General features: G+C 41.1%; 1 protein-coding gene across 1 annotated transcript in view; it reads right to left on the reverse strand.

The window, feature by feature from the left end:
* The window catches only part of KREMEN1 (kringle containing transmembrane protein 1), a 72,669-nt gene that overhangs the window by 49,212 nt on the left and 10,579 nt on the right, over nucleotides 1–12,878 (reverse strand). Inside the window, exon 2 of the mRNA XM_036276437.1 lies at nucleotides 1,975–2,137. Coding sequence (XP_036132330.1) covers nucleotides 1,975–2,137 — 163 coding nt within the window. The remainder of the gene's footprint in view (nucleotides 1–1,974; nucleotides 2,138–12,878) is intronic.

A 12,878-nucleotide genomic window follows, 5' to 3' on the forward strand; every position in this document is an offset into this window, starting at 1 on the left:
GCCCAGACTCTCTGATTTGATAACAATCAACAATTTCAGCCTCTCTTTTTTGAAGTATAAACTGGGAGATCAGGTCTGGTACATTCCATCAATTCAATGCAGGGGAGGGCTGCACCCAGCTGGGCTAAGGAGAAAGATTGCTGGCCCTGGCTCTTACTTTCTTAATGAACATTTACTAGTGAGTTTCTGGGAGCATATGGAGAGAACAGGGTACTAATCCATGAGAAAAGATTTTAAAAAAATATAAATTAAACCTCATTGGAAATTTCAAATTTATCTTCATGTCAGATTTAAAAACAGGAGCTCTTCTTTAAAGACTTGCTTGATAAAAAGCAACAGAATAATAGAACAAACCAGTGGCTCACTACCAAGAGATACTTTGGAACAAGAATATAAGTAACTACATAAATTTTACACTGTAAAAACAAAAAACAAACACTGACTTCTCTTCCTAAACACTCTTCCTAACCCAACTATTCCTATGAATAGAAACACTAGAGGAAGGAAATAAACCAGAAATGGAGTGGGTTGATTTTTGCATAATTTTTAATTATGCAAAAAAATTGTAATGAGCATGTACAGCTTTGAAAATGAATTGATAAAGAATTACTTAGTGAGCATGTGTAACTTTTAACAATAAAATATAAAAGAGAGCAAAATGTAAAGTAGCATAAATGCAAATTGTTATCTCTGGGAAGTGAGGCTTGGCAGGGCGGATTTGCAGGGAAAGAGGTAAACTGGAGGACTTTATTTACACAATATATGTCTGCAGTTTTTGAGAATTTTTTTGGAAAACTTTTTAATACTTTTATAGTAACAAACCAGCAAATAATGTAACACAACTATGGGGAAATGGCCAGTTGGTACAAATTAGGACAGAGGTGAAGGAAAGAGCTGAACACACAGGGATAATGAACATGGACTACAGACCTGGTGACTTCGAGACAACCACAAAGGTCCTAGAGTGTTAACAAAAATACATAGAGAGGGCAAAAGGTAAACAGTGTGGCCTATGTAATGCAGGTATAAATATGTTGGCTCAGCTGGGTCAACATGCCACGGTTGAGATTCCAACATACTGGTGGAACCAGGGAAACTGTGTGTAGCATGAAGTATAGCTTAGGAATCATTATTCCCTGTCCCAGTGGCTCAAGAGGCTGCCTCTGCACCTGTCCTAATAATAATTAAATTCAACACATTGTTGAACCATGAGTCACATTACCGGGATCTTGGGTATAAATAGCTAAAACAAAGCTATAACCAAAAGTGCTTAGAATTTTTGCTCTGGTCCCTACAGACCAGTAATTCTTTACTTGTTTTGGATCACTAATAACTGAGAATCTGATCAAAGTCATAGATCATCTCCCCAGAAAATTGCCAGTACACATTTGAAGTACCATGGATCTCAAGTTAAGAGTCCCTGCTAGAGTCAGACAGGCAAAGAGCAAAGAAACACCTGTCTATTGGAAGGAAGGAAACAGCACAAATTCGATGTTGCTGCTGCTCCTAGAGAAAAGTTATCCTGGGCTGGCAGAAAGTGGGATAATGCAGGGTGCCTTTTTTTGCTCAGAAGCATAGGGAGGTTTGGGCCACAAACAGTGCTTGTGCTTGACCGATACAGTCACAGCAGCTTAAGAAGCTTTGTGTCTGTGATTGCCCACTAGTGGAAGGGCCAACTAAGAAAACCCTTCCAAGAAACATGTAAGTGACCAGACAGGAAAGCAGAGCTCTGGAAACCAGTATCAGAGCAACCCAAGTTGAAAAGAGTGGTAGACTGTGTGTGTAGTTGTGCACCCCCCCCCCCCCCACATACACAGGGTGTGAAATATTTAAAAATTAGTAACAAGAAAGGCCTTCTGAGTTGGTCAAAAGTAGACAAAGTTGCCTTCCCTACTTGTAACCAAGCTTGGGAAAGGTTGGAAGAGGAAACCAGAGCTTTTTTTTTTTTTTAAGTACAGTGCAGCCCCATCTTACCTGCAGTAGTTATGCTCACCCAGGCCCCCCTCCCCATTGGGGTATTTCAGAGTGTTGTATGGATGCTGGAAAGTCTCGTTCCAGAATAGACATGGCTTCCCGCCTTGTAGTGCTGTCCAGTTCTGCGCTCCCCTATAATCTGCGCCGTTGGCTGTGAAACATTCTAGGAGAAAGAAAAGACAGACCAAACTAATTTTTTGGCAACATCTATGGTCTCCTCCTCTCTGGTTGATATTTTATTTGTTTTATTTGGACCAAGCTGGAAATGGATAGGGTCTTGCTATATCCTGGACACAGAAAAATTAACATTGCTAGGGCTGAATAAATCTGAATTGAGGTACCCTCCAAATACGGGGCTAATCTTGGCACTAGTTTGTCCACATACACTAGAACATTTTCCCTTAAAGTACACAGATTCTAACTAAGATATAAACAGGGAGTTGAAATGTATTGAAGCCCATGAAGTGAACCAGGAAACCCCCAAATCTGAGAACAGTCGGTAACAGCCATCCATGAGGAATTCTGGGTGCTCAGAGGAGGTCACTGCTCTTGCCAGTGTCTTTGTGTGGTAACTAGAACCAGGTCACCAGCTGTAACTGAGCTCTCCCCTACAGTCTGAAAGGCTGCACTGACACTTGGATTTAATAAGACCATCGGATACAGCAATGCTTTGGAATCCCAATCACACAAGTCTGGGAATGACTCACATTCCCTGGTAATGAAGAACAGTCCTTCCCATGCTGTTTGAGACAGAAGTGCAACAAAACAGTCAACAGCAGGGAGAAAGGCCCGAGTTGGCATTTTCTCTCACCTGTTTCTCAAATTCCTTCCTACAAGACACACTGAACATGGTCTCAGGTCCATTTTGTAAAATGACAAAATCCTTGCAGGTGCAACAATGTGCTTCTAAATAAAATCTGCTTCTCAGACTCGGGGGGGCGGGGGGAGAGGATGGGAACTGAGGCTAATAGGATTTCCCCCACATATTGCATGCATTAAATTCACAGAGGTTCATGAGAAAGGCACAGTACAAAGAGCAATTTTTAAAAATTAGCTTAGTTGAAACTGACAGATAGGAGCACTTCAAACACTTCTTTAAGATGTATCACTAGGAACCTGACAGTTTGGGGGAGTTACACTAACATTCTGTGCTTTATTTCTTCCCTTCCCCTGGCATGCACTGACCTACAACTTCCGGTGGGAAGGACTCCTGTTGCAGTGCATGTGTCTACTCCAGCCCATGCATGTGTACAACATGAGAGTATCTATATTCCAGGAGATATTTCTTTTTAAAAGTCTCTCTTCCTGTACCCCCTTTCTCCCACTGTCTGGGCCCTATGTTTTGTCTGGAATTAGCATGGTTTTATGAACAGCCAAAATAATCTGGAATTCTGGGCTGCACAGGACACTCGAGTAGTTTATTGTGTTTGGTGCGACACTCATATGTTACGATGTGTGACTCTTCATGTACCACAACAACCAAACCCTCTTCCAGAGTCTGCAAAAATAAAACAGTTCAAAGGTAATTGAAGGAGGCAGCTCAGTGGAGCATAAAACACAATGAAGCAAGAAACTAAGTCCTGGCTTCTTGTCCTGGACCTGCTACTGACCAGCTGTGCAACCTTGGACGAATCACCATCATCCATATCACCACTAACGCTTACAGAGAGTTTTACTGCGTGCCAAGCTCTGTTCTAAGTGCTTTACAAATATCAACTCACCACCAACACAGCGGGGAGGTCCCTTAATTTTACAGATGCAACTGGAGCACTGAGCCACACCCTATACTGTCTCTACTAGAACCCCCTCAGCATCACCTCCCTCACCCCACTTCCCACTCATCAGCAAATCCTGTTGACTTTCCTAAACTATATGCCCTGAAGCCATCCTCTCCTCTCCATCTTGGGTGCCACTACTTTAGTCCCCATTCACTATCAGAGGACAGTACAGCCTTGTTCAGGTCTCACAGCTTCTACTTTTGGGTTCTGCAATCTGTTCTCCATACAATGCTCAAAGTTCTCAGGAAGACATGAGTACTGGGAATAAAACCCAAACCCTTCAACCTTGTCTGCAAAGCTTCTGTGATGTGGCCCGGCCCTGGGCACTCCCTCCCACCACACCCCAAGCTCTTCCCCTAGTCACTCTCTGTGCTCCAGCCACACTGGTATGCTTTTAATTCTGTCAACACTCCACACTATGATCTGCCCGAAATGTTACTCCCCTAATAGTTGCCATGGCACACTAAATGTTAACTCCTCAGAAAATCCTGCCCCAACATCTCCACTCCTATTTTTTTTCTGCCCTTAGTTTGCTTGCTTCATAGGATTATATATGACCTTCTAGAGAGAGAAAGAGTTGGGGGAGAGTGAGACTGTGTGTATGGGTGTGTATACTACATACAGAGCCCTTTCCCAGACACAAGGTTAGAGAGAGACCGAGGAACATGTATATCTATAAAGCTGCCCAGGTGATTCTGTTAACTAATCAGGTTTGAGAACCACTAGACTAGACAACTCTAAGAATGTCAAGCCAATCTTTGCCAATTACTAGGATTTTAATTGCTATGTGTTATTCTATCTTTTTCTCCTATGAGTGGTTGAGGAGTGGCTCAGGAGCCAGAAATGCAGGTCTTAGCAATAGACAACAACCTGTGTTGTCTGGTCAGTGTTCCCAGAGGCTCAGATGACTTGATTTGTAACACAAAAGAATGTGGCAGCCATCCACACATGTGTCAGTCCTCATGAATGGGGATGAGGTGGCATCTGAGACAGGGAATGGGAAAGTACAGGCTTGTTTGCTTTAGTCTGTTTCTCCCAGACCCAATCTTGTTCTTGTTACTAGGGAAACTGAGGCAATGTACAAGATTGTATGATTATTTTTTTGAACAGACTTGCCCAGTGCATGTCATTTGTGAAAAGGGGCAAGAAAAACAAACTTAAGTAGTCTAGATTACAGATGTGTGTATATCTTGATTTCATCAGAATATGAGATGTAGTACTAGGTAGTAAGGACCCTGCCTTCCTTACTGCAACGAAATTGACATAAGCTTTGGATAGATAGGCAAGGAGTAGCTTAAACCGATAAAAAACAAAACATCACATGGCTAGCTGTATATTTATGTATTCAGTGAAAGAGAATGAGCAAGATCTAACGAGCAAGAATACCAAGATCTAATCTCTAGGGTATTAGTCATTAATTCATTCAACAAATATATATTCAATACTTACTATGTGCCTTACACAGTTCACAGCACTGTGTCTACAGTGTTGAAAACTGCATTCACAAAGCTTACATGTTAATGGCAGGCATGTTCACAATAAACCAATCAAAATTAACATCACATAGTGAGAAGGGCTTGAAGGAAAAATGGAGTAAATAAAGAGATGGAGATTGAATGGTGGGGTGTTTCTGGAGAGATGTTTGAGCAGAGATGTGGATGAAGGGAGGAAGCAAACCATGTAAGTCATGTGGGAAGAGCCTTAACGGCAGAGGGTACAGCAAATGCAAAAAACCCTGCAAGTAGCAATTTACCTGGCAGGCTCAGAGAACTATAAAGTGGCTCCTCTAATCTGACTGGAATAAGGCATGTGGTGGGGAAGGGTGGGTGGGAAACGAAGAGGAGGAAGCAGGCAAGGTCTTGAGGGTTATGTAAATTAGATTTTGGCTTTTGTTCTAAATGTGAGAGGAAGCCATTGGAGGGTTTGGAGCAGAGAAATGACATGATCTGACTTAACTTTTACTAGAACTGTCTAGCTGCTGGGTGGATGGAGAACAGTACAGAGGCAAGAACTCAGCAGAGAGACCAGTTAGATGGTTGCTGCAGAAGACAGGCTAGAAAGAAGGATGGCCTGGACAAGGCTGGTAGCTGAAGGGTGGCAAGGAGTGACTGGATTCTGGGTGTATTTTGAAGCTAGGGGTTTGAATACAGGGTCTGAGAGAAAGAGGACTCAGGCACAACACCAAGGATTTGGGCCAGAGCAATTGGGTAAATGGTGATGCCATTTACTACAGTGGACAGAACACAAGAGGGGCAGAGTATCTTGGGGTGGAATCAAGGGTTTGGTTTTGGATCAGTTAAGTTTGAGACACTTCAGAAAACTGGATGGAGATATAGAGTAATCAGATTATTAGATAAGCCTGGAGTTGAGGAAAAAGCCTGAGACTAGAGCTAGGAATGTGGTGGTAACAGCACTATTGTGTAGGGAGAACAGGATTACTATGTGTGGAGAGATAAGACATCTGGGGCTGAGCCTGGGGCCCTCCAACATTTCAGGCTTGGAAAGAGGAAGACCTGGCAATGATGACTGAGAAAGTGCAGCCAGGGAGGTAAGAGAAAGTTAAGAGTGTGTGGGTCTTGAAGTCAAGGGAGAAGGTGTTTCGAAAAAGAATGAATAATAAACTGTGAACACTGCGGAACTTTTATTTCCTCCCTGTTTTCTCTAGCTAGATTCCAACTGCTTCACAGAATTCATCTCTGTTTGACCCTACCTTTCCATAGAAAAATTCCAATTCTTTTGTTTTGGGGATTGAATGAAAACAGTCCTTTAGTTAAATATAAGCCTGGCAGAAACTTAGTAATAGAGCAGAAAACTTCCCTGATAAAAACTCCCAAGGCTAGCATCAAAGTACTCCGAAGATTAATTCTACTTTTCCAAGTTGGAAATTCTTATCTTTCCCCCATCACCAAAATCCTCCAAAGTATGGCAGATAGCATTTATTTTTAAACAATTTTTTTTTTTTTTACTTTATTGATTTTTAGAGAGAAAGAGACATAGATGAGAGAGAACATTGATTGGCTGCCTTCTGCATGCCACCCACTGGGGATTTGGCCCACAACCCAGGCATGTGCCCTGACTGGGAATCGAACTGGCAAACTCTTGGTGCATGGATCAACGCTCAACCACTGAGCCACACTGGCCAGGCGGCATTTATTTTTAAAATTAGAGATTCTAATTTTATTAAAATTCTGAGATAAGTAGAATTACATTACAAATCCTCAGTTGAGAATCTTGAGCAAATGGTTTTGTGCAGACTGACTGTTTTCTGTAGGACTCGCTACTGGAAGGCCTGGAGGTCATTTCCCTGGTGGCTAGATCTGAGGGCAAAGACTACGTTTGTATGAAAGCTCAAACTCCTTCATGGCTAATAAAGGCTAGCTGGAGTATTATTGTTCATTATGCTTGGAATTGAGAAGGGTAGGGTATAAAGAAAAGACTGACTGACTGATGGTCTTTGATATCTATACTTCAAATTCCATAGGATCTCACATACTGTATGTAATATTATTTGAAGATTTCAATTAATTTACAGGCACAGACTGCAGAAGACTTACAAATATTCACAAACATATTTTCTACACTACAATTCTCAAAGTCAGTCTATCTAATGATTTGACATTTATAACTTGCACATACTGAAATAGAGGGTTGCAGCTAGTACCTAGTAAAGGGACAATAGTTAATAAGCAGTGAACGAGGTCTGGACTCACATTAATAAGTCTGTCTGACTGCAGAGCTTAGCATCACTTCTCTGTCAGGATACGAAAAACACTCATGGTCAGGAAAGAACACTGATGAACGAAAGCTCCGCTCTGCTCCGCTCTGCTCTGCTCTGCTCCGCTCTGCTCTGCTCTGCTCTGCTCTGGCTTGGCCACTCTCTGCTGCCTTTGTGCACAGCACATCCTTTCTGAAACTCACATTTCTTTATCTCTGAAATGAGGGGGGCTGACTAGACCAGAAGTCCTAATTATTTTAAGTACACACACAGATCTCTTGGAGAATCTGATTAAAGAAAGGGACCCATTCCCCAAGTATCACATACACAACATTTTATAATTTCAGAAGTGTTCATGGAGCCCCAGAAGTCCTTTTATGCAGCCCCAAGATCCATTAAGTCTAAGTTAAAGACCCCTGTGAACAAGTGGTATCTACAGAATACACACACACACGCATGCGTGCACACAGTTTTATAGGATTATTTAATTTTAAAGGTTATAAAGTAGTTTAAATCAAATACTTTTCTTCACAGAAAACTTTTAGCAACAATGTGGTACAGTATGGAAAGCACATGTTAGGGGCTGGAGTTAGACCTCAGCTTTGTGGCTACAGCTAATAGGTACTCGGCTAACCTCTTTGGGCCTCAGTTTCTTCACTTATAAAATGAGGAATTAGATTATCCATAGTTCAGGGCAAATGGAAGAATTGGAGCATGTGCAAGTAAAATGCTTAGCACACAGCAGGTGTCCAATGAATTATTATCTTGTAATTGTAAAGTTTTATAAATCTTATACATTTATAATACTGTATTATACATTTAAAAATATTATAGCCATCATCATCATATAGTTTATTCTGGTCCATAAAAATAAATAGCTATATGCCCCGGCTGGTTTGGCTCAGCAGTTAGAGCGTCGGCCTGTGGACCAATGAGTCGCAGGTTTGATTCTGATCAAGGGCATGTACTTTGGTTGTGGTTCGTCCCGGGCCCTGGTCGGGGTCATGCAGGAGGCAACCTGTCCACATCTCTCTCTCTCACATCGATATTTCTCCCTCTCTCCCTTTCTTCCTCTCCCTCACTCTCCTTCCCATTCTACAAAAAAATGGAAAAATATCCTCGGTTGAGGATTAAAATCTTTTAAAAATAAATAGCTATAAAAGGTAATATAACATGAGTAGACAGACATCTTATCCTGCTAAATTCTGCTTAAAATTATCAAGCTACCATCAGGATAGAAAAAAATTTTATATATATATATATGTATGTATGTATATATACACACACGTACATATATACATACATATACATATATACATACACATATATGGTTTAGACTTTATGTTGAATCTTAGCATTCAATGAATAAGAAGAAAAAAAGGTATTATGAAGCAAATAAGGTTTTTCTTAATCAAAATTTCTCCTGTAGCCCTGGCCGGTTTTGCTCAGTGGTTAGAGTGTCGGCCCGCAGACTAAAGAGTCGTGTTCGATTCCAGTCAAGGGCACGTACCTTGGTTACGGTTCATCTCTGGCCCTGGTCAGGGTCGTACAAGAGGCAACCAATCAATATGTCTCTCTCACATCGATGTTTCTCTCCCCCCTCCTCTCTCCCACTCTATCTAAAGATAAATAGAAACATATCCTTCAGTGAGGATTTAAAAAAAATTTTCTACTGTAAATGTCATAAAACTCATCTGTTTAAAGATGCTACTGAAATCACATAATTCAATATTTGTACTTATTATAAGTGAGGAAAATGTCAAGTTAATAGAATCCCAGACAATTTAACTCTGCCACATGCATTGCATTTTTATTTTATTTTTTCTTTGTATTGCACTTTTTTTCTTTATTGATGTTAGAGAGAGAGATGAAGGGAGAGGGAGAAAGAGATAGAAATCGATGAGAGAGAGAATAGATTAGCTGCCTCCTGCATGCCCCCCACTGGGAATTGGACCCACAACCTGGACATGTGCCATGACCAGAAATCGAACCAGCAACCTCTTGGTGCATGGGTCAATGCTCAACCACTGAGCCACACCGGCTAGGCTGTATTGCATTTTTATTTATTTATTTATTTTATTTTATTTTTTATCCTCACCCGAGGACACTTTTTCATTCTTTGTTCAGATAGAGCAGGAGGGAGGGAGGGAGGGAGGGAGGGAGAGAGAGAGAGAGAGAGAGAGAAAAACATCGATGTGAAAGGGACACATCGAGTGGCTGCCACCCGCACGACCAACCAGGGCCGGGGACAAACTGCAACCGAGGTACGTGCCCTTAGCGGGAACCGAACCCGGGTCTCTCCGGACCGCAGGCCGACGCTCTAACCGCTGAGCCAAACCGGCCAGGGCTGTATTGCATTTTTAAAGTTCATGTTTAAAACTATAATGAGCTGTTCTTTCAAGATAATTAAAACTTGACATATATGAGATAATGGTAGGAAACAGCAACTAATCTAAAAGACATTCTATTCTTTAATAAGATTTATTAAAGTTGAAGAATATATTCTCAATGAAGCTCTATAATTAGGTCATTCCTAATTACACTGTTTGTCCAAAACCACATTTTTGAGAAATAAAATCTTTTTCTCATTTCGGATCTAGAATATTCCTAGTTTTCTGGTGGAATTACTCTCTGGGTCTCTATATGTGATGTTTGTGAGAGTCACTATTTTGAATCCATCATAGTTAAGTATCTGTTCTACATAGGACCACTTAGCATCTCTAGTGATCCTATGTTGGAAGAAGCTGGCTGGTTTTAGCCTCGTTTGGAATTAACATAACTCAATAAACATTAAATTCAATTATGGCATCTTAAAATAAGATAGCTGAAAACATTTTCCAATGGGAATATCTTCTATTCTTCTAAAGATGTCTCTAGCCTGCCGGTATGGCTCAGTGGTGGAGCACTGACCCATGCACCATGAGGTCGCTGGTTTAATTCTGGGTCAGGGCATATGCCCAGATTGTGGGCCCGATCCCTAGTGGGGGGCATGCAGGAGGAGGCTAATCTATGTTCTCTCTCATCAATGTTTCTATCTCTCTTTCCTTCTCCCTTTCTCTCTCTCTAAAATCAATAAAGACAAAAATATTTTTTTTAAAAAGATGCCTCTAAAATTTGGTAGTTAGGTAGATTATAGAAATACGAGGCTTAGGTGGGAAAGCTCTTTTCAATATTTAGAGGACAAACGACAGTGTTGTCAATGTTTGCACAACACATGTGCTGCTCTGTCGGGTTTCCAGTGCAGACTGGTGTCTAGTGGGAATTTACGGGTACATTTTCAAAGCCTATGCTCCTAGAAAAAAAATTGACTTTTGCCCTCAGATATTCAAAAGCACTTCAGAAATGCATATTTCAGTTATGTGTAAACTTTTTTTTGTTTAAATCCTCACACGAGGACATTTTTCCATTTTTTTGTTCAGATAGAGTGGGAGGGAGAGAAAGAGAGAGCGAAACATCGACATGAAAGGGACACATCGAGTGGCTGCCTCCTGCACAACCCAACCAGGGCCGGGGACAAACTGCAACTGCGGTACGTGCCCTTAGCGGGAACCGAACCCAGGTCTCTCAGGACCGCAGGCTGACACTCTAACCTCTGAGCCAAACCGGCCAGGGCTATGTGTAACCTTTTAGTAAAGAGTCATGTGGCCCTGGGAAGGCAGTGGTACCTAACTTTTTCTCACCCCAACATAGCTGAGGCTATAAGATACTGTCTTTAATAATGGCTCCCAAAGTGCAGTGATTCCCATGATTATATCGAGCAAGGTTATCAGGTCTAGACTCGAGAGATGACCATTTCGGGGCGGGGGTGTCCTCTCTACACATAGTGCATATTGAAAATCACTGGAATACAGAGGAAATGACACCAGTTAAGCAGTTTATACTGTGTGGTTTCAAGAAACCATCTGGACACTTTGGGCCTCAGTTTCTTCCCCTGTGAAAAAAGGGGATTTAAACCACATGGTGTCAATGTCTCTTCACTCTAACTCTAATTTCAAGGTTCTAACAAAATAGAACTGAGGTTTAAGAGTCTGGGGTGATGTGACTGGAAAGGATTGAGAGCTCGAAATCTCTTCCAGGCTTAAAATTCTCTAATTCTACATGTTTCTCTAATGAAAGTGAGAATTTTATGGTAAAAAAGTAACTCACCTCCCATGTGGGCCCTACCTTTGAAAAGACACTTAAGCACTCTTTTTGATAAGAAGAAACTACATCTTCAACATAAATTGCAAGAAAAAAAGAAAAAGAGAGAAAACCTATAGGTTAATAGAGACTCAAGAGACATATCACCTAAACATACCTTGCTTAGATCCTGATTTCAACTGTAAAATACACTGCTGAGACAACCAGGGAAGTCTGAATATTGACTCTCTGGATATTTGATGATATTAAGGAATTATTGCTAATTTTTGTAAGTGTAATAAGGGTAATAGTACTGTTACTATGTTTTTGAAAAAAGTTTTTATCATTTAGGGATACATACTAAAATATTTACAGAGGAGACGATATCTGAGATTTGTTACAAAATATTCCAGTCGAGGGAATGAAGGATGTACAAATGAAATAATATTGGCCATGAATAATCATTATGGAAGCTCTTCTATTTTTGTATATGTTCTAAATTTCCAATAAAGATGTTTTAAGGGACATCTTGAAAATAGTTATTAACATGTTGTTTTAAAATTAATGTAACTTAGTGTGGTTTTTTTTGTTTGTTTTTTTTAAGTTTATTTTAGAGTGAGGAAGGGAGAGGGAGGGAGAGAATAAGAAACATCGATGTGAGAGAGAAACATGGATCAGGCTGCCTCCTGCAGGCCTTCTACTGGGGATGGAGCCAGCAGCTCAGGCATGTGCCCTGATCAGAAATTGAACTGGCAACCTTTTGGTGCATGGGAGGATGCCCAACCAACTCAGCCACACTGGCTAGAGCTACCTTAGTTTCTTTTCAAGAACTATAAACAAACTCAATCATAAATTCAGTCATCTAAAATCAAGATAGACATTCACATTCCTTGGACTACATATTAACAGTTCAAATGACTGTAGATCAAGTTGTGCTTTTGCCCAAAGTAGAATTACCACAAAAATAATCACTGTAATTTTTAAGTTACCAGTAGTTTTTTCATTAAAGTATCTTTTAGATCTTTCTATTCATTCAAGAAAACAGTATCCTGGCCCAGGACGGTTTTGCTCAGCGGTTAGAGCATCGGCCCGCAGTTCAGACACCCGGGTTCGGTTCCCACTAAGGGCGCGTATCTCGGTTGCAGTTTGTCCCTGGCCCTGGTTGGTCGTGCGGGTGGCAGCCACTCCATGTGTCCCTTTCACGTCGATGTTCCTCTCTCTCTCTCTCTTCCTCTCTCCCTCCCACTCTATCTGAACAAAAAATAGAAAAATGTCCTCGGGTGAGTATTAAA

Source organism: Molossus molossus, unplaced genomic scaffold (genome assembly GCF_014108415.1).
Source record: "Molossus molossus isolate mMolMol1 unplaced genomic scaffold, mMolMol1.p scaffold_m16_p_22, whole genome shotgun sequence".
NCBI lineage: Eukaryota > Metazoa > Chordata > Mammalia > Chiroptera > Molossidae > Molossus > Molossus molossus.